The sequence below is a fragment of the Eriocheir sinensis genome, chromosome 14 (assembly GCF_024679095.1).
Source record: "Eriocheir sinensis breed Jianghai 21 chromosome 14, ASM2467909v1, whole genome shotgun sequence".
NCBI lineage: Eukaryota > Metazoa > Arthropoda > Malacostraca > Decapoda > Varunidae > Eriocheir > Eriocheir sinensis.
In genome coordinates this window covers 8,108,614-8,130,462 of record NC_066522.1, presented here as the reverse complement: position 1 = coordinate 8,130,462, position 21,849 = coordinate 8,108,614, and the positions used below count along the sequence as shown (strand labels likewise).

The following is a 21,849-nucleotide window of genomic DNA, read 5'->3' as shown; positions in this document are numbered from 1 at the left end:
GAAGAGGAGAATGAAGAAGAAGAAGAAGAACAAGAACAAGAGGAAGAAGAAGAAGAAGAAGAACAAGAAGAAGATGAAGAAGAAGATGAAGAATATGAAGAAGAAGAACAAGAACAAGAAGAAGAGGCAGAGGAGGAAGAAGAAGGGGATGAAAGAGGAGGACGAATGAAGAAGGAAATGGAAGGGAAGGAGGGAACGAAAATACCATGAAAGGAGTTGCGGACAAGATTAACAAAAGTCTCTCGCCGCGTCGCCTCCTCCCGCCTCTCCTCTCGCCTCCTCTCGTCTCTTCTCGCCTCCTCTCGCTTCTTCTCGCCTCGTTCCTCATCAGCTTGTTTCTCGCCTCCATTGAACGGCCTGCAGCGCTTGTTTGGTTGGTGTTGATGGATGTGTGTGTGACTAACAGATACCCTCCTCCTCCTCCTCCTCCTTCTCTTAATCTTCCTCCTCTCTCTCTCTCTCTCTCTCTCTCTCTCTCTCTCTCTCTCTCTCTCTCTCTCTCTCTCTCTCTCTCTCTCTCTCTCTCTCTCTCTCTCTCTCTCTCTCTCTCTCTCTCTCTCTCTCTCTCTCTCTCTCTCTCTCTCTCTCTCTCTCTCCTCCTCTTCTTCTTCCTCCTCCAACTTCTCCTCCTCTTCATTCCCCTTTTCTTTCTTCTCTTTATAGTCTTCCTCCTCCGCCTCCTTTTCCTCCTCCTCCCCCTCCTTCTCCTCCTCCTCCTTTTCCTCCTCCTCCACCCCCCTCCAGCACACACACACACACACACACACACACACACACACACACACACAGAGGGGAGGCGGTGGCTGAACGGATAGCGAGACGGCCCCGCGTTCAGGAGGACGCGAGTTCAGTCCCCGACCGGTGCCACCAAGCTGGGATTTTTCAGCCGCCGCCGAGTGGCTTAAAACTACCCACATGCTGTCCAGAAGACCACCTATCAACCCGGACTCTAGATTCTAGGATCAAAGATGAACTCCGGGAGGGCAGCATGAGCCAATGAAAGATGGCGCCACTATAAACACTCGCCTGCGCCAGAACGAGCTGGGCCGACCATCAGGACCCACCGGAAAGAAGCCATGGACCGACCGTCAGGATCCACCGGGAAGAAGCCTACCGGGGCAATAGGCCGCGACGTAAAACACACACACACACACACACACACACACACACACACACTCACACACACACACACACCGTACCATTCACAAACTCTTCCCAACTTCTAGCCAAAAGACGAGTGACACAGACGAGTGAAAGGTAGACACGCGGAAGAGAAAGAAAATAAAAAACAAAAGAATAAAGAACAAAGAGGAAGAAAGAAGAAAACCGAGTGTAAGATCAACGAAGACGGTGAAAACAAAGATAGCGGAGAGAGGTAACGCTGGAAAGATCGAAGAATATGCAAGAGGATATATGAAAGAAACAATAAAGAAGAGCAAGTACGAAAAGAAACAGAAGAAGGAGGAGAGTAAAAGGCGAAGCATAAAAGTAGTAAAAAAAAAAAAGCAGGCAGCGAGGGTAACGTGAGGAGCTTGAGGAAGTAGAGGAAAAAGAAGCAGGAGGAGTCAGGAGGGTATGAAAAAGCGGGACATGACAGACAGACACAAAAAAGAGAGAAGAAAGACAGAAGCAAGAGGAGAATGGAATATGAGGCACGTAGGCGGAAATGAGAGGAGCAGAGAGAAAATAAAAAGCATTGGTATTCAGGCGGAAGAAGAAGAGAAAGAGATTGAGGTTAGAGCTGTACAGGTGAGCAAGGAGGAGTGATATATGATCAAAGAAGTAAAAAAAAAGGAAGAAGAAAGAGATATGAGGAGAATAGTATATGAGGCAGGTGGATAAGGATGACAGGAACAGTAATAGAGTAAGAAGTTTTAATATTCAGTCGGAAAAAAGAAAAGAAGAAAGAGAAGAGAAGGATTAAGCGTATATGGGCAGAAAGAAGGAAATAAAAGAGGAAGAAGAAAGAGATATGAGGAGAATAGTATATGAGGCAGGTGAGTAAAGATGAGTGGAACAGAGGGTAAAAAGCATTAGTATTTAGAAGGCAGAAGAAAAAAAGGGAAGAGATTGAGGAAGGATTAGCGATATATGACGAAAGAATGAAATAAAAGAGGAAGAAGAAAGAGATATGAGGAGAATAGTATATGAGGCAGGTGAGTAAAGATGACAGGAACAGTAATAGAGTAAGAAGTTTTAATATTCAGTCGGAAGAAGAAAAGAAAGGGAAGAGATTGGGAAAGGATTAGCGATATATGACGAAAGAATGAAATAAAAGAGGAAGAAGAAAGAGATATGAGGTGAATAGTATATGAGGCAGGGGGATAAAGATGACAGGAACAGTAATAGAGTAAGAAGTTTTAATATTCAGTTGGAAGAAGAAAAGAAAGGGAAGAGATTGAGGATGGATTAGCGATATATGATCAAAGAAGTAAAAAAAAAGGAAGAAGAAAGAGATATGAGGAGAATGGGATATGAGGCAGGTGAGGAAGGATTAGAGGAACAGAGGGTAAAAAGCATTAGTATTTAGAAGGAAAAAGAAGAAAAAGAGATTGAGGAAGGATTAGCGATATATGACGAAAGAAGGAAATAAAAGAGGTAGAAAAGAGAGATATGAATAGAATGGTATATGAAGCAGGTGGATAACGATGAGAGCAACAGTAATAGAGTAGGAAGCAATTTAGTATTCATTAAGGAAGAAGAAAGGAAAAAGAAGAGATTGAGATTGGAGTGTTAGGTGAGTTAGGAAGAAAACACATATGATGAAAGAAGAAAAAGATGAAGAAAGACATGTGAAAAGAAAGAGATATGGAAGAATAGAAGAAAGAGAAGAGATTGAGGTTGGAGTGTCAGGTGAGTTAGGAAGAAAAAGCGATATATGATGAAAGAAAGGAGAAAAAAAAGGAGGAAGGAGAAAGATATGAGAAGAATGGCGTATGAGGCAGGTGGGTTGAGATGAGTGTGCAAAAGGAATGCAAAAGGAAAGTAATAGAATCCTGGAGAAAAGGAAAAAATGGGGAGAAGCGAGAGAGAAAGAAGGAATGCCAATAAATCATATGAGAATGAAAATGGAAGAAGTTCGTAGATTAAGGAGAGGAATGAGATGAAAAAATGGAAAAAATGAAAAAGGGAAGAAGAATGTTAGAAAAGAATGAAGGAAATACAAGGAGAGAAGTGGAGAGAAAGAAGTTATACCAATAAGTCCTAAATAAAAAAGAAAATGAAAGTAAGAAGTTCGAAGATTAAGAAAGAGAGGAATGAGATGAGAAATGAAATATAAAAAAAAGAAAAAAAAGAAAGATGGAAGTAAGAATTTTGAAGATTAAGAAGAGGAACGAGAAGAGAAATAAAATATGGAAAAGAAAAAAAAAGGAAACAAAGAAAATGGAAGTTAGAATTTTGAAGATTAAGAAGGGGAATAATAAGAGAAATAAAATATGGAAAAGGAAAGAAAGAAAAAGAAAATGGAAATTAGAATTTGAAGATTAAGAATAGGAACGATAGAAATAATAGAATATGGAAAAGGAAAAAAAGGAAAGAAAGAAAGTGGAAGTTAGAATTTTGAAGATTAAGAAGAGGAACGATAGAAAAAATTAAATATGAAAAGGAAAAAAAGGAAAGAAAGAAAATAGAAGCAAGAAGTTAAAAGATTAAGGAGAGAAATGAGGAGATGAAAAAAATGAAAATGAAAAAAAGAAAAAGGAAAGTAAAATGTTAAAGAAAAGATGAAAAAAAATGAAATATGGAAATTGGAAAAGAAAAGAAGGAAAATTGAAGCAAAAAGTTAGAAGATAAGGAGAGGAATGAGATAAAAAAATGGAAAATGAAAAAAAAGAAAAAGGAAAGTAAAATGTTAAAGAAAAGATGGAAAAAAATGAAATATGGAAATTGGAAAAGAAAAGAAGGAAAATTGAAGCAAAAAGTTAGAAGATAAGGAGAGGAATGAGATAAAAAAATGGAAAATGAAAAAAAAAGAAAAAGGATAGTAAAATGTTAAAGAAAAGATGGAAAAAAATGGAATATGGAAAATGGAAAAGAAAAGAAGGAAAATTGAAGCAAAAAGTTAGAAGATAAGGAGAGGAATGAGATGAAAAAATATAAGATGAAAAAAAAAGAAAAAGGAAAGTAAAATGTCAAAGAAAAGATGAAAAAAAATGAAATATGGAAATTGGAAAAGAAAAGAAGGAAAATTGAAGCAAAAAGTTAGAAGAAAAGGAGAGGAATGAGATGAGAAAATGGAAAATGAAAAAAAAAGAAAAAGGATAGTAAAATGTTAAAGAAAAGATGGAAAAAATGAAATATGGAAAATGGAAAAGAAAAGAAGGAAAATTGAAGCAAAAAGTTAGAAGATAAGGAGAGGAATGAGATGAAAAAATGGAAAATGAAAAAAAAAGGAAAAGGAAAGTAAAATGTTAAAGGAAAGATGGAAAAAAATGAAATATGGAAATTGGAAAAGAAAAGAAGGAAAATTGAAGCAAAAAGTTAGAAGATAAGGAGAGGAATGAGATGAAAAAATATAAGATAAAAAAAAAGAAAAAGGAAAGTAAAATGTTAAAGAAAAGAGTGAAGGTAATATAAGAGAAGTGGGCGACGGAGGTGGAAAAGGAGAACAAAAGTCAAACTGCGCAAAAGAAAGAATTTAATCATACCCAAGCACGCACACCACCACCACCACCGCCACCATCACCACCCTACTCTTATCACCTCACCTTCATCTCTCACCTTCACCTTTCATCTTCACACACCATCCCTTTCTTAACTCCAAAACCTCCACCCTTTGCTATAGTCTCACACCACCACCGCCACACCACCACCGCCACACCACTATCGCCTCACCTTCACCTCTCACCTTCACCTCTCATCTTCACACCACCATCCCTTTCTTAACTCCAAAACCTCCACCCTTTGCTATAGTCTCACACCCCCACCAACACCACCGCCACACCACTATCACCTCACCTTCATCTCTCGCCTTCACCTCTCACCTTCACCTTTCATCTTCACACACCATCCCTTTCTTAACTCCAAAACCTCCACCCTTTGCTATAGTCTCACACCACCATCAACACCACCACCGCCACACTTTATCACCTCACCTTCACCTCTCACCTTCACCTCTCATCTTCACACCACCATCCCTTTCTTAACTCCAAAACCTTAACCTTTTGCTATAGTCTCACACCACCACCAACACCACCGCCACACCACTATCACCTCACCTTCACCTCTCACCTTCACCTCTCATCTTCACACCACCATCCCTTTCATAACTCCAAAACCTCCACCCTTTGCTATAGTCTCACACCACCACCAACACCACCGCCATACCACTATCACCTCACCTTCACCCCTCACCTTCATACCATCCTTTTCATAACACCACAACTCCACGTCTTCCTGTAGTCCCACACCACCACCACCACCACCACATCACATACCACCACATTCCCACTATACCACCACCGCCACCACCACGACCATATCACCACTACGTCACCACCACAGTCACAATACACCTCTTACCCCTCCCCCAACCATCACACCACCACCACATAACCACCATACTCGTCCCAGCGAAGGCAGAAAGAATGCAAAAGGGAGTAATGGAATCGTGGAGGAGGAGGGAAAAAAGGAGAGGCAAGAGAGAAAAAGGAATGGCAATAAATCATAGAAGAAAGAAAACCACCACCACTGCAACCGCACTTTCTACCTCTCCGCTGAACACTTCTCTCCAAGGCCCCCACACTGTTATGGTTTTAGTCCGTGTAAGATATGTTTGTAGGCGTAACCAGGTATACGATAAACTCAATATAGGCTTTGTATGTCGCTTTATCGTACTACATAAATCGGTAGACATGTAAGAATGAGACAGAGGAGGCACAGAGCGAAGTAGTGTGGCGGGTTGGTCATCGACACTAGCCTAGGCCTTATTTTTAAACATTTCGGCCCCTAAGCACACACATTTTGCAAGGCTTTCGTAGGATTTCTGGGTACTTCCAAGGGTAGTTGAATGACTTTGGTGGTAGTCTGACCCTGTTTCTGTACCATCTCAACCTCCACAGATGGGGATTAGCCAACAACCTCGAATGCCCTTGTGGAGAAGTGCAAACTATGAACCACTTACTCCAGGAATGTCCAATGGGGCCTCACTGCACCGACCGAGATCTTAGGGAAGCACGTGAAAATGGCATCTAATGGGTACGTTTTTATCGCGACAAGATATAATGATGATCTGTACCATGCTCTTAAAAAAAAAACATTAATTAAAACTCGACTTATCTCCTTTTCGGGCCTTAGAAATAGTTGTTGTGAGAGGCGGGAGCGTCTGAGAAAACTGACCTGGGTGGTGTTACTTGCAACTGCTTCCAAACTTTCCTAAGAGCCTCATCTTCTTTCACATAGTCTCCTTGGACGCCACGCAGCTGCTCCCCTCGGTGCGTGACGACCAGGCTGGCTGACCTGCTATGTTAGGCCTTGTCTCTGCCCTATCTCGCCTAACTTTAACACAAACTACAGCGTGTCTTTGAGCCATTTGCGCGGATTCTGCCTCCATATAGCATGCGTGTCGCTGGTTATCAGGTGCGTTGCCTGCCTCTTTGTTTATTCTGCCACCTTTCTGTCATCGAAGAATAGGAGAGAGATGTCTGGAACGTTGTAATGATTTGTCAGGTGGAGGTTTTATGAGGCACTGAATGACACTTAATAATTCCCTCTAACCCAAATCAGAAATAGTAGAAAAGTTAGAAGTTATGTGTTCGGTAACAATTATTTTTGTGATGTGCCGGCCTTCTTGGGTTGAAGAAAAAAAAGAACGAGAACATGGACAAAAATAACAAGAACATGAAATGGAAAAGAAAAAGGAAAAGAAGAAACATGGTAAATATCAAAGTAGCGATAGTTATTGGAGGTTGATGAAGGAATGCAGAATAAGGTAAGTGGCATTTGAGTTGATTGGATAGTGAGTTTTGGGAGGATCAGCAATGAGTATTAAGAGGAGACTGAGTGACTTAACAGAGCCCCGTAGTACATCGATTTATGGAAGTTGCAAAACTAGATCGATCGGCCAGAAAGGAAAGGAAGAGAGGGACGTAACTGGTAGGAGGGGAGTTTAGTAAGCAAAGATTTGTGCCACACTGTCAAAAGCCTGTGAAAGATTTGTACCACACTGTCAAAAGCCTGCGAAAGATTTGTACCACACTGTCAAAAGCCTGCGAAATATCAAAAGCCTGCAAAATATCAAAGGCAACAACAAAACTTTTACAAAACGCCTGAGAGTGGATGACCAAAAATGAGTTAAGAAGATCATCAGTAGAACGTCTCTTGCTGAACCTTTACTAACTACGCCGACGCAGATCAAGTGACGTCAGCAAACACCGGAGGGGGGAAAGAGAAAGAAAACGTATACCACTACATAAAGCAAAGTGGAAGAGTGTAGAGGGAGCAGTTTGGGGCAAGTATATGTAGGTAGGTAGTTCTGGAGCGACTGACCTTACTTTCATACTCACCCTCTGTCCGTCTTCTTACTGACCTTATTGACCTCTCTTTTGGCTACTCTTTACTTTTTACTTCTGTGGGAGCGGCGAGTAGCGGGCTTTTTTTGTGCTCTTTTTTGTTGCCCTTGAGCCGTATCCTTTGATGTAAAAAAAAAATCATAGGCAAGAGACATTTCGACCCAGCATCCCACCCGCGTGAAACTACCTGGTCATCTCTCTTATCTTGGTGACGGTGATGAGGGTACAGGTGATGGTGGGGGAGGTGGAGGTGGATGGAGGTGATGGGGAGACGGTGGTGATGTACAAGGAAGACGTGATAGTGAGTGTTGACGGTGATGGTGGTGATGATGATGATGGCGGTCGAGTGGTGATAGCGGTAATATCTATAGTGGTGATGGGATGGGTGTGTAGGCTGACGACGTGGTGCTGTTGACAGTGATGGTGATGGTGATGGTGGTGTTGAAGGTACAAGAGTAAAAGGGTTGACACGGATGCTGTTGGTGTGATGATGGTGGTGTTGAAGGAGAAGAGTGAGTGTTGACAGTAATTGTGGTGATGATGGTGGTGGTGATGGTGGTGTTGAAGGTAGAAAATTGAAAGTGTTGAGATAATGGTGGTGGTGGTGGTGGTGGCTTTGTGGGGACGAGAAAGTTGTCTTATTTGCTGCGTCAGGGAAATTTATATTCAACAATATCCTCGTCATTTTATGTCAGGGTTTGAGGAGGGGACGAGGATGGAAGAAAAAGGGAGCGGGGTAAGAGGACGGGAAGGAGGAGGAGGAGGAGGAAGAAACATGGAAACATGGAAACATGGAAACGCAGGCAACAGAAAGCCTATTGGCTCATTACGAGGTTGCCCGCTTTGGTGATTTAATCTGCTCGACAGCCTGGGGCCTGGGGAACAGATGAAAGCACCTCGACATTGAGGAGTAGATGAAAGCACCTCGATATTGAGGAGCAGATGAAAGCAACTCAATATTCAGTTTACTCCCGACGCAGCGAAGTGACGGTCGATTCTATATTTGAAGGAGTTGATAGTATTCGCATTTACTACTTCTGAAGGAAGATTGTTCCAGTGACGGATGACTCGGTTTGAAAAGAAACTCCTTCCGATGTCTGTGTTACATCGCTTAGACTGAATGGGTAAACCGTTATTTCTAGTTCTTAGGTTGGTTTGCAATTCAAAGAAATTGGAGTAATCGACGTTATTGAATTTTTCAGATACTTGAAGACTTGAATCATATCTCCTCGTAGGCGTCTTTTCTCTAATGTAAAGAGATTGAGTCGCTTGAGTCGTTCCTCGTACGGTTGAGCCCTTAAGGTTGGTATCATTTTCGTGGCGCGTCGCTGAATCCTTTCCAGTAAATCAATGTCCTTTCTGTAATTAGGAGACCAGAACTGTACTGCATACTCGAGGTGCGGTCTTACCATGGAATTATACAAGGATAGCATCACGTCTGGCGTTTTACACTCGAAGTTCCTCGCTATAAACTTGAGCATAGTGTTGGCTTTGTTATATGCTTTTTTACAGTGATTCGCGTGTTTCAGGTCACTGCTGATAGTGACTCCAAGATCCTTTCCTCCTGCATCGCTTGCAGAGGTCTCCCATTCATGATGTATGTGTGGTTACTATTTCTGGACCCAATGTGCATGACTTTGCATTTGTCAACATTAAAAGACATTTGCCATTTTTCCGACCATTCGATAATGTGATTGAGGTCTTTCTGAATGATTTCGCAGTCGGTCTTTGTGAGGGCCTTTCCCCCCACCTTAGTGTCATCAGCAAATTTCGATATTGTGGATTTCAGTCCTGCTTCGAGGTCGTTGATATATATGATGAAGAGAATGGGTCCCAGCACTGACCCTTGAGGCACTCCACTAGTGACTGGAAGCCAATCGGAAGGCTGTCCGTTGAGTAGTACTCGTTGTTTTCTGTCGGTGAGCCAATCTCTTATCCACGCGATCAGATTGGCTCCAATGCCCGCCGAGTGCAGTTTCTTAAGGAGTCTCTCGTGCGGTACTTTGTCGAAGGCTTTCTGAAAGTCCAGGTATATAACATCACTGGGGATGTGGGCATCCCAGTTCTTATATATACCTTGGAAGAAGTCTAATAAATTCGTTAGGCAGGAGCGCTTGTTTCTGAAGCCATGCTGGGTGTCGGAGATTACATTATTGTCTTCTAGAAACTTAACAAGTTTGTCTCTAATAATCTTTTCGAGTATTTTTCCTGCCACTGATGTCAAACTTATGGGCCTGTAGTTTAATGCAACGCTTTTGTCTCCCTTTTTGAAAATTGGTGTTACGTTCGCCATCTTCCAGTCTTCCGGGACCTTTTTCAATTGAACAGACTGGTTGAATATGTTAGTGAGTGGCTGAAGTATTTGTTGTTTAAGCTCTTTTAATAACCGCGGGGACAAACCGTCAGGTCCTGAGGAGAATTAGGAGTAAGATGTAGTAAACAGGAGGAAGGAGGAAAAAAAGAAAGATGGTTAAAATGACGAACAGGAAGAAGATAAAGGAAGAGAAGACAAAGAAGAAGAAGAAGAAGAAGAAAAAGAAGAAGAAGAAGAAGAAGAAGAAGAAGAAGAAGAAGAAGAACTATAACAAGAACAAGAAAAGCAGAAAAAAAAGAAACATGGAAATTACACCACTAAATCCTAAATAAAAGAGAAAATGGAAGTAAGAAGTCCGAAGATTAAGAAAGAGTGGAATGAGATGAGAAATGAAATATAGAAAAAAAGAAAAAATGAAGTAAGAGTTTTGAAGATTAAGAAGAGGACTGATAAGAAAAATAAAATGGTGACTGACGACGATGGTAGAGGAAAAATAAAATGAGAAGAACAGAAAAAAAGTTAAGGACAAAGATAAGGACTAGGACGAACAAAGGAAGGAAGGAGGAAGATGACAGAGAAGGAGGACGTAGGAAAGAAGACAAGGAGTTCAACCACCGTGAAAGGGGAAAAAAAAAACAGGAAGATGGAGGAGAATGTTTAGGGTACAAAACAAAACAAAAACAAAAATGATAACTCGGGGGATATTGTACCGCCAAGAAGTCTACATTAGCGTGAAATGAAGGAGGAGGAAGAGCAGGTCACGGGCGGCTTGTTAGGGGGGGACAAGGATTTTCTTTTTTCTCTCTCTCTCTCTCTCTCTCTCTCTCTCTCTCTCTCTCTCTCTCTCTCTCTGTTTATCTCACTCTCTCTCTATCTATCTATCTATCTTTATCTATCTGTCTATTTATCTATCTGTTGATCTATATATGTGTACGAGAGAGAGAGAGAGAGAGAGAGAGAGAGAGAGAGAGAGAGAGAGAGAGAGAGAGAGAGAGAGAGAGAGAGAGAGAGAGAGAGAGAGAGAGAGAGAGAGAGAGAGAGAGAGAGAGAGAGTGGGTGAGTGAGTGAGTGAGTGTGTGTGGAGGGAAGGGAGAGTGGTTGGAAGAGAGAGTAGGTGAGTGAGTCATACATAATTACAAACTACAGGAATCATTTGGGCTTAATTGGCCATGTCTCACTTCCACACGTAGCCACACAGCTGTTTTATCTGACCCTCGTTAGGCGATACCGGCGCCAGAAAGACCGTCACTGCTGTTTGTTTTGTGTCGTTTTGCTCTTCATCTACTTCAGTCTCGCAATGTTTCTTTTGTTGTACAGGAATAGGTGCAAATTTAGAGCTAGGAGAGTAGGAGAAGTAGGAGGAGGAGGAGGACAAAGTAGAAAATAAGAGGAGGGGGAGAAGGAAGATGGGGAAAATGACAAACACGAAGATGAACAAGAAAGAGAAAAGAAAAGAAGAAGCATGTAAAATATCAAAGTAGTGGTGGCTGACGACGATGGTGGAAATAGAGGAAAAAATAGAAAATAAGAGGAAGGGGGAAAAGGAAGATGGGGAAAATAACAAACACGAAGAAAAATAAGAGCAAGAAAAAGAAAAGAAAAGCAGAAGAAAAGAAGAACTATGTAAAATATCAAAGCAGAGTAGAAGTAGAAGGAAGAGGAGGACAAAATAGAAAATAAGAGGAAGGGGGAAAAGGAAGGGAAGATGGGGAAAATAACAAACACGAAGATGAACAAGAGCAAGAAAAATGAAAAGAAAAGCAGAAGAAAAGAAGAAGCATGTAAAATATCAAAGTATTGGTGGCTGACGACGATGGTGGAAATAGAGGAAAAAAAAGAGAAAAATTTAAATAAAAAGTTAAGGAAAACAAGAACAAGAACGAAGAAAGGAAGGAAGGAGGAAGATGATGCAAGAGGACGGTCTCAAAAACGGCCGAAATGTTGTTGCCATAAAGAGAAGAGAAGAATACCAGAAAAAAAATAATACAACACAGGGTAACAAAAAAAAAAAATAAAGGTCCCAGAAGATACTGTTCCCACACATAGAAGAGAAGGATACCAGAGAAAAGAAAATAACAAAAAAAAACCGAGGGTGCTGAATAAATAGCCCACCTCACCGCTCCCACAAAGAGAAGAAATGGGTGCCAGAGAAAGGAATATAAGAGAAAAACACGGGTACTGAAAAAGGGCCACATCACTCTGTTCCCATCAAAAGAAGAAAAGGATGCAGGAGAAAAGAATATACCAAAAAAACGGGGTACTATAAAGAAAGGTCCTCATCATCAGGCTTTTCCTACAAGTGACGAGAAGGGTGCTAGAGTAATGAATATAACAACAAAAGGCACTGCAAGGGACCCTCATTAGTCTGTTCCTAGAAAGAGAAGAGAGGAATGCCAGAGTAAAGGATATAGCAACACAGGGTACTGACACAAAAGGTCCTTATCTACTTACTCCTACGAAGAGAAAGAGAGGGATGCCAGAGTAAAGGATATAACAACACAGGGTACTGACACAAAAGGGCCTTATCTACTTACTCCTACGAAGAGAAAGAGAAGGATGCCAGAGTAAAGGACATAACAACACAGGGTACTGACACAAAAGGCCCTTATCTACTTACTCCTACGAAGAGAAAGAGAAGGATGCCAGAGTAAAGGATATAACAACACACGGTACTGACACAAAAGGCCCTTATCTACTTACTCCTACGAAGAGAAAGAGAAGGATGCCAGAGTGAAGGATATAACAACACAGGGTAGTGCACAAAGGTCCTATATCAGGCTATTCCTTCAAAGAGAAGAGAAGAACGCCAGAAAAGTAATACAACACAGGGTACTAAAAAAGGTCTCCGTCAGTCTGTTCCTACAAAGAGAAAAGAAGAACGTCAGAGTAAAAAATATAAAAACTAACACCTAAACATAGAGTACCAAAAATCAGAGCCCTCGTCAGCCTGCCCCTACAACGAGAAGAGAAGAGAAAATACGTAAAGAAAATATCGATTACATTTAGATCCTTCGGTGTATTGAGGCTGTTGGGTCCTAATTCCTTTCCCCTTACAGTCAGGCGTAAAGCAGTCCCATGCCTCACTGCAGCTCGTTCCGATGACCAAGATTTACCTCAGCGATAGGTTTCCGTTTATAAAGTTGTCAGATCCTGTCAGATTCACAGTGGGCTTTATGTACGCCTTGCATGCTTGACTGTGTGTGTGTGTGTGTGTGTGTGTGTGTGTGTGTGTGTGTGTGTGTGTATAAATCTGAGGGACAAGCTGGTTAGTGCCTGGAGGTGTTGCCGTAAACAAAGTGATCCGCTTTCCCCGCACTTTTCAGCGCTAATGATGTAACCTCGACCTTGCGCTGCTGGCTGCGTGGCGGGTAATGGCTCGGCCTTGTCTCTGTGCCAGTTATTGCGTCGGGAAAGTGCCGTCCTCGCGCGGCGCTGCACTCTTACTTTATATATAGCTTGGCCGCGTCCTTCAGAAGACCTGGGAACAACACTGGACGGAGCGTGGCGAGGTGTGGCGAGGCGTGGCGAGGTGTGGTGCCGAGACTTTCTTTTTTTTTCTTTTTTACAGTAAAGGAAACAGCTCAAGGGCAAAAATGAATAAAAACAGAAAAGCCCGCTAATCACTGCTCCCATGAAAAGAAAGTAGTGATGAGTAGCCAAAAGAGAGGTCAATTTCGGTTGGAGAGGTGTCTTGATTCCCCCCTCGTGAATAGTGTTCATGTGATGTTGATGAAATGGCGGAGCAATTATATTAATTTTTGATTGGCAGAGTGTATGAACAGCCAATTTACCGAGAATAAGAGATGAAAGTGTTTGTAACTGATTATTTCCGGTGTGGTCTCTGATCCTGTTTTCATGATCCTATTTGACTTAATTCCTGATATCCTGTCAGATTCATACTTGGCTTTATTTTCGCGTTGTTAAAGTGTGTGTGTGTGTGTGTGTGTGTGTGTGTGTGTGTGTGTGTGTGTGTGTGTGTGTGTGTGTGTGTGTGTGTGTGTGTGTGTGTGTGTGTGTGTGTGTGTGTGTGTGTGTGTGTGTGTGTGTGTGTGTGTGTGTGTGTGTGTGTGTGTGTGTGTGTGTGTGTGTGTGTGTGTGTGTGTGTGTGTGTGTGTTATTGTTTTAATATTGCTGCAAGCCCTGGTGACTGTGCACTGATTCATTGCAATCCATTTCACAATCGAAATCATTCTTCTCGGCGTATTAAAGAATATTATCTCTGTGTGTACACATTATATCAAGGTTTAACGTTTATCTTGTTTATCTAGTGTGTAGCGCCTTATTGTTTCATGTTGACCAATATTTGAATGTTAGATCTCAGCATTGTCTGATAACATTAAAACTCTTATTCGGTCAGGTGTCCACGTCATATATATAAGCTTTGAACAGCTGAGTCAGCGACGCCGCGGCGTGTAGGGCGCCGCGTGCACCACCTGTAGCGGCGCAGGCCGGGGGGCTGGGGCGCGTCTGGTGATTAGCTCCCCCTGCACCCACCTGGCTGCATGGTTAGCAATGCAGATTGTGATGAATCACTTCATCAACGAATTCAGAATTAATATATATATATATATATATATATATATATATATATATATATATATATATATATATATATATATATATATATATATATATATATATATATATATATATATATATATATATATATATATATATATATATACACACACACACACACACACACACGTATGTATGTATGTATGTATGTATGTGTGTGTGTGTGTGTGTGTGTGTGTGTGTGTGTACATACATACATACATACATACATACATAGGCAAAAAGAGAGAATGTTTGTGTGTATGAATGGCAGGGGGTGGGGGGGGTATTCATTAATGTGTCCGTTACTGTGGCAAAGAAAAATCAGGCAAGTCTGAATGGCGCGATCGTCCCGTCAGAGATCATGGCTTGTGTCCCGAGCATTGATCACGCCGCGCCGCGAAGTCAGGCACAAGTTGGCGACATCGTGTCATTATAGTTGCCTGAGTGTTTCGTGCAGCGAACTTGTAGCGTTGGTCAATCATGACTCGTCCGTCTCCTGTATAGGCAGCGTAACCCTCCCCGACGCCTTGATTCCTTTGTAGATGTTGCATCCTGTTCATCGTCTCCCCCCCCCCCCCTCCCCCCCGCAAACGTTAAGGAGGGTTTCTGTAAGGGCGAGGATTTTTACCTCCACCAGCGGAATTTGAAATTTAGTTCTCGGTTTGTCTGTTTGTTTGCTTGCCTGCCTGTTACGAATATTACGCAAAATGTTACCCGTTCAATTGCCATGAAACTTGGTTCGAAGGTGTAGCGTTCTCTCTCTTTTGTATGTATGTATGTATGTATGTATGTATGTATGTATGTATGTATGTCCAAATGGAAGCGTTGAGTTGTGGGGAAAATCCGATAAAGGCCGACAATGAATGATGGCGGCAAAAACTAGTACCTGCCCAATTTCCATAAAACTCAGTGGATGGATCGCTCAGCCTCGCCGGAGACTGGCAGACTCTGGACGTTGTTGTTTTCATTTATTTTTGTTTCATTGTCGAGCCTCTCCAACACACGGCATGATGTAAATAATGTGACCGTAATGCCTTGTTTATTTGCTGTGACGAGAGAGAGAGAGAGAGAGAGAGAGAGAGAGAGAGAGAGAGAGAGAGAGAGAGAGAGAGAGAGAGAGAGAGAGAGAGAGAGAGAGAGAGAGAGAGAGAGAGAGAGAGAGAGAGAGAGAGAGAGAGAGAGAGAGAGAGAGAGAGAGATGGATAGACAGAGAGCACTAAAACTGGCACTCCATCTGCGCACATACACAAACATAGGCGATTGATAGTGGTGTTGGTGAGGGTGGAAAAGGGACCAAGCGGAGGTGATGATGGTGACGGGGAGAGAGGGGGATGGTGAAGGTGGTGGGGGGCGATGGTGGTGGCGGTGTTGATGGTGGTGATGGTGGTTGCGGTCTTTTTGATGGACGAGAATGAAGTGAAAGCCGCCTCGGAAAACGCTCTGTCTTTCAATATCCAATCAATCTTTAAAGTATCTCGTCTGTCCAGTGGCTTATATCAAACGTTCCTACACGACTTTGATACAAGGGCCGATACTCTCAAACATTTCGGGGGGGCCTCACACACCCACATTTCATAAGGCTTTCAAATAGGTCGTGTTAGTATTTCCCTGGGTAGTTTTATGAGCCTGGTGAGAGTTCGACAAGGCATCTGCAACGTAAATATATAAAAAAAAAACTCCTGAGAACCCGACTCGGAAAACGTTCAAACACTTCGGGGCCTCACACACCCACATTTCATAAGGCTTTCGTATAGGTCGTGTTAGTAATTCCCTGTGTAGTTTTATTAGCCTGGTGATAGTTCGACAAGGCATCTGCACCGAAAATATATAGAAAAAAACACTCCTGAGAACCCGACGTATCTCCTTCGTGCTCTGAAGATAGTTGTTATAAGAACCGAAACCGTCTGAGAAATCGGCTTAGGGCTTCCCGCGTGACTGGATGTGCCCTGTTGATGATACGTATTTGCCGCGGTTAACCTAAGTCGGGGCAAAGCGTGAGATGAATACAAGCAAAGGACAGACGAGCTGGGAGAACGAACAGGATAGGCTGGACTGAGTTAGGTAGGGTTCGGTCGGGTTAGGTTGGGTTTGGGGTGAAAGGAAATGAAGTGAGGAAGGTTGGGCTGGACGATGACAAACTGCATGGGTGAGGAGGGAAAGAAGAGGAGGAGGAAGAGGAGGAGGAGGAGGAGGAGGAGAGCGCTTGGCAACTTCGGCAAGAGACAGAGAGAGAGGCATCCAGGCTAAGTATCTTGATTTGTCTCTTTCCTTCCACCACTACATCCTCCTCCTCCACCTCCTCCTCCACCTCCACCTCCTTCTCCTCTTTTTACAGTTTTTCTAACGACTCTTATTTTTCTTAGCTGTCGTTTCCTTCCCGTCATTACGTTTTCTCTTCTGTTTTGTGTCATCCTTATCTCTTCTTTCTCCTCTCCTTCCTTCCTCCTTCCAAGTTTTTTTTTTTTTCAATCCATGGAAGCGTGAAATTTGGTTTAAGCCTCTTTTCCTTTTTTTCCTCTTTTACCTCCTCCTCCTCCTCCTCCTCTTCGTTACCGTTCTTGTCTTTTCCTTCCTCCTCCTCCTCCTCCTCTTCGTTACCGTTCTTGTCTTTTCCCTCCTCCTCCTCCTCCTCCTCCTCCTCCCCCTCCTTCGCCTCCTCCTCCTCCTCCTCCTCTCGTCACCGTCTTGTCTTTCCTCCTCCTCCTCTTCTTCTTTTACTTACTCTCTCTCTCTCTCTCTCTCTCTCTCTCTCTCTCTCTCTCTCTCTCTCTCTCTCTCTCTCTCTCTCTCTCTCTCTCTCTCTCTCTCTCTCTCTCCTGTGACCTTCTTCCTCCGCATCATTATTCCCTCTTTCCTTCTTCCCCCTTTACTTCCCTCTGCTCCTGTAAGTTATTCCGTCTTCTGAAGTGCTTTTACTCTTCCCTTGCTGTCTCTCCTCTTCTTTCTCCTCCTCCACTTTACATTCCTTCGCTTCGTATCCTGTGTCCTCCTTTCCCTCGCCTCCTTCCCTTAATTTCTCTCCTCCTTCTCCTCCTTCTCCACTTTGCATTTCTCCGGTTCGAATCCTATATTATCCTTTCTCCTCCTTTCCTTGCAGTCTTTCCTCCTCCTCCATCCTACGTGTCTCCGCTTCGTATCCTATGTTTTCCTTTCCCTTGCCTCCTTTCCTTACTTTCTCTCCTCCTCCATCTTGCATTTCTCCGGTTCGCATCCTATATTATCCTTTCACCTCCTTTCCTTGCAAGACTTTCCTCCTCCTCCATCCTACGTGTCTCCGCTTCGTATCCAATATTCTCCTTTCCCTTGCCTCCTTTCCTTACTTTCTCTCCTCCTCCATCTTGCATTTCTCCGGTTCGCATCCTATATTATCCTTTCTCCTCCTTTCCTTGCAGTCTTTCCTCCTCCTCCATCCTACGTGTCTCCGCTTCGCATCCTATATTCTCCTTTTCCCTTGCCTCCTTTCCTTACTTTCTCTCCTCCTTTATCTTCCATTTCTCCGGTTCGCATCCTATATTATCCTTTCTCCTCCTTTCCCTGCAGTCTTTCCTCCTCCTCCATCTTACTTTTCTCCGCTTCGCATCCTATATTCTCTTTTCCCTTGCCTCCTTTCCTTCCTTTCTCTCCTCCTCCTCCTCTACCTTGAATTTCTCCGGTTCGCATCCTATATTATCCTTTCTCCTCCTTTCCTTCAAGTCTTTCCTCCTCCACATTACATTTCTCCGCTTCGCATCCTATATTCTGCTTTCCCTCGCCTCCTTTCCTCCTCCACTCTGCCCCACCCACCCAGCCCACCTCGCTTCCTTCCTTCCTACGCACCTCCATCCTTGCTAAATCTATACCACCAGACCTGTTGCCCCCGCCCACCACCGCCCACCCGCCCACCACAGCCCATTCCGCCTGCCATTCCACCCACACCCACACAGCATCGCACCCTGAATCCCTTATTTTCCTCCACGCCCTCTTATCCTCTGAAATACTGCTTATTGTTTTCAGTTCCCTGTGCTAGGTTTTTTGTTTGTTTGTTTGTGTTACATATGCATTCCTATCTACGTCCAGAAACACATGTACTACGCGGTCACGCCCCCTCACGTGTGTTGAGTACCTGAGGTGTGCGGTGTGTCGGGGTGAGTCACGCCAACACTTGTGTGAATCCCCGACGCACAAACTCGCTCACGAATCTGCACACCTGAACTCTTTGATTTTTTTGTTTTTGTTTTTGTTTTATTCGCCATTAGCTGCTCACTAGCTCCACTCACCCGCGCGCGCGCTCACACACACACACACACACACACACACACGGCCCGGTAGCTCAGTCTGCCTCACAACCAGAAGGACCTGGGTTCGATTCCCCGGCCGGGTGAAGATAAGTTGGGTTTATCTTCTTTCACGTGTAGCCCCTGTTCACCTAGCAGTGAGTAGGTACGCGACGTCAGGCAAGGAGTTGTGACCTCGTTGTCGCGGTGTGTTGTGTGTGAGTGGTCTCAGTCCTACCCAAAGATCGGTACTACGAGCTCTGTGCTCTACCGTAGGGGAACGGCTGGCTGTCTCGAGAGAGACCCGCAGCAGACCAAGAGGTGAATTACACACACCGCCTCCTACCGCACCAACGCACTGTATTCCACCACCTCACCTACTCCCCCCGCCCTCTTTTATTTCATCACAACTTTCCCACAATGTAAACCACAGACCCCCCATACCCCTTTCATATTGTACTTTGCCCTTTTTTTATTATATTTCAACATTGTATTTTAACGTGTATATTTTCAGCTTAACAGCTGCAGTCACTAAATAAACCGATTATTATTATTATTATTATTATTATTATTATTATTATTATTATTATTATTATTATTATTATTATTATTATTATTATTACACACACACACACACACACACACACACACACACACACACACACACACACACACACACACACACACACACACACACACACACACACACATTGTTATTCAAATCTATGCGTAAATACATCACGTTACATGCATACCAAAATGCATAAACTCATATAAATAGCATTGTTACTCGGATTGTGTAAAACATACAAACACACACACACACACACACACACACACACACACACACACACACACACACACACACACACACACACACACACACACAAAGCACATAATTATAATGACTGACAGCTTGACAAACCCTCACGCGGGCAAAAAGGAAATCTGTAAAGTTCATGCACAATCCCTCTCCTCCTCCCCAACCCCCCTCGTCTTCTCGAACTTTTTTTTTTTTTTTTTTTTTTGGCTAGTGATGAAAAGCGTCGTATGTTGACAACAAAGGGGAGCCGATGATGACCTTAACCTTAACCTAAAGAAAGGAGAGGATGGCACATTTCAAGGGCAAAGTGGGAAGGGGAAGTAAAGGAGGGGGGGCAGGGCAGAGAGCGGGGAAAGGAGAGGTGAAGATATGCAGGCTGAGAGGAGAGAAAAGACAGGAATGGATGAGAGGAAGGTAGGGAGAGTGGAGGAGAGAGAAACGACTTTGTCCTAACGAGAAGTATTGAAGGGAAGATTGATTATGATTATAGACTTGAGAGAGAGAGAGAGAGAGAGAGAGAGAGAGAGAGAGAGAGAGAGAGAGAGAGAGAGAGAGAGAGAGGTAATGACGGTAGGGCCCCCAAAGCTCTTAGTGAGACAGAGGAAGAATGAAAAGATGATGACAAGAGTACCAAGAGTCAAAACATCAATAGCAAAGGCGGTTGTAGTGGGTAATGAGCCGGTGGGGGGCGTGAGGCGGGAGAGAGGGAGGAAGAGAGTGAGAGAGAGAGAGAGAGAGGAGTGACTCACCAGCCGACAAAGTAAGTCTCGCCGTCGACACAACTCTCCTCCTCCGAACTGAAGTCTCCGCCTCTCCTCCCTCATCGTGGCGTTTGGTTGCGTTGGTGGAGGCGGCGGCGGAGGCGATGGTCGTGTTGGAGAGGGTCGGCGGCGGGGTCCCTGGGGTGGCTGTCTGGTCCTCCATCCTACCACGACGTCTCGCTGTTCCCCTCCGTCACTAGGTCACTTCCACCCTTCATTGGTCACCTCGGGGCTCAGTTGAGGGGTGTGTTGGTCCAGCCTGACGGGGTTCAAAGTTCCGCTGCGTCCTTCACGGGTAGCCAGGACGACCACGAAGGCATGACCCGCTTTGCTACTTTATCATTAGCAAGCACGGCGGGTAAACGCTTGCAAGTGGAATGCTATGGAATGCGGTTTGAAGTCAGGCACCGGGGGCCGACAGATGCGTCACAGTGCTGTAGGCCGGGGGTGGGATGGGCGCACTGCCGCGGTCAACGCCCACACGACTCGAACCTCTCAAACGACACGCACGGAAGCCAGACCCGACCAGCAACACGCCTCTGCTCCCCTTCCTCGGCACTTGGCACTCGTCGCTCCTCCTTACTCACCACTCAGACGGAGCCAGTCATGTGTACAACTGGCGGAGTGAGTAGCGGAGTAGTCACTGAGGGAGAGAGCGAGTGGCCGCGCTGAAGGTGGCGGGGGCGTGGGAGTGGCCAGTGCCGGCGTGAGGGAGGTGGCTGGATGGCACGGGTCACGCACACACTCACTCGCTCACTCTGCAGCGGAGTTTAATACACGACCGACTGCCGCCACACACACCTCACGCTACACTCCTCAGGGGGTAAACAGTGGCTAGTATGCGCGCGCAAGGAGGGGAGAAGAGGGGCCGGTGGAGGGGGGCGGACTCCCCACCGATGGGATCGATAAATAGCAAGGGAGGGGAAGAGGTCGCCCGCAGGAACACGGAACACCCCAGAGGCCCAACCTAGCCGGCGGAGAACGAACACGGCGGCCGCTGATGGCGATTTTCTCTGCCCTCTTTAAGCAAGCAAGTCAGTTAACATTGTATCTGCGCGTCGCGGCGGTAACTTATGTGGGAATGTTGGATTAGTGGCCTTGTCACGGGATGGAGATTTCGTCCCCCTAGTTTGTGTGTGTGTGTGTGTGTGTGTGTGTGTGTGTGTGTGTGTGTGTGTGTGTGTGTGTGTGTGTGTGTGTGTGTGTGTGTGTGTGTGTGTGTGTGTGTGTGTGTGTGTGTGTGTGTGTGTGTGTGTGTGTGTGTGTGTGTGTTTTGTATGCATATGATTATGTGTGTTTGTCTTTGTTTATGTTTTCATGTTTGTTTTATTTGTTTGGGAAAAGTTGGATAAATATGTTTGTTTGTGTGTGTGTGTGTGTGTGTGTGTGTGTGTGTGTGTGTGTGTGTGTGTGTAATAATAATAATAATAATAATAATAATAATAATAATAATAATAATAATAAACGGTTTATTAAGTGATAGCAGCTGTAAAGCTGAAAATATACACGTTAAAAATACACTTTTGTGTGTGTGTGTGTGTGTGTGTGTGTGTGTGTGTGTGTGTGTGTGTGTGTGTGTGTGTGTGTGTGTGTGTGTGTGTGTGTGTGTGTTTGTTTGCTCTTGCAG

General features: G+C 44.0%; 1 protein-coding gene and 1 long non-coding RNA gene across 4 annotated transcripts in view; one reads left to right on the top strand and one right to left on the bottom strand.

Annotated features, from left to right (window-relative positions):
- Nucleotides 1-21,254, bottom strand: part of LOC126998404 (anoctamin-8-like) — a 157,807-nt gene extending 136,553 nt beyond the window's left edge. For 2 of the 3 annotated variants that reach the window (XM_050860041.1, XM_050860040.1), the window contains exon 1: nt 20,211-21,253. In XM_050860041.1, the coding sequence (XP_050715998.1) occupies nt 20,211-20,385 (175 nt within the window). In that variant the 5' untranslated portion in view covers nt 20,386-21,253. Of the gene's footprint in view, nt 1-20,210 lie in introns of all 3 variants that reach the window. The other variant, XM_050860039.1, reaches the window with a different exon arrangement.
- On the top strand, nt 1,957-4,410 carry LOC126998412 (uncharacterized). The gene is made up of 2 exons (XR_007752824.1): nt 1,957-2,156; nt 2,321-4,410. It is a non-coding gene; the product is annotated as an uncharacterized LOC126998412 (long non-coding RNA).
- Nucleotides 21,255-21,849: the final 595 nt, after the last annotated feature.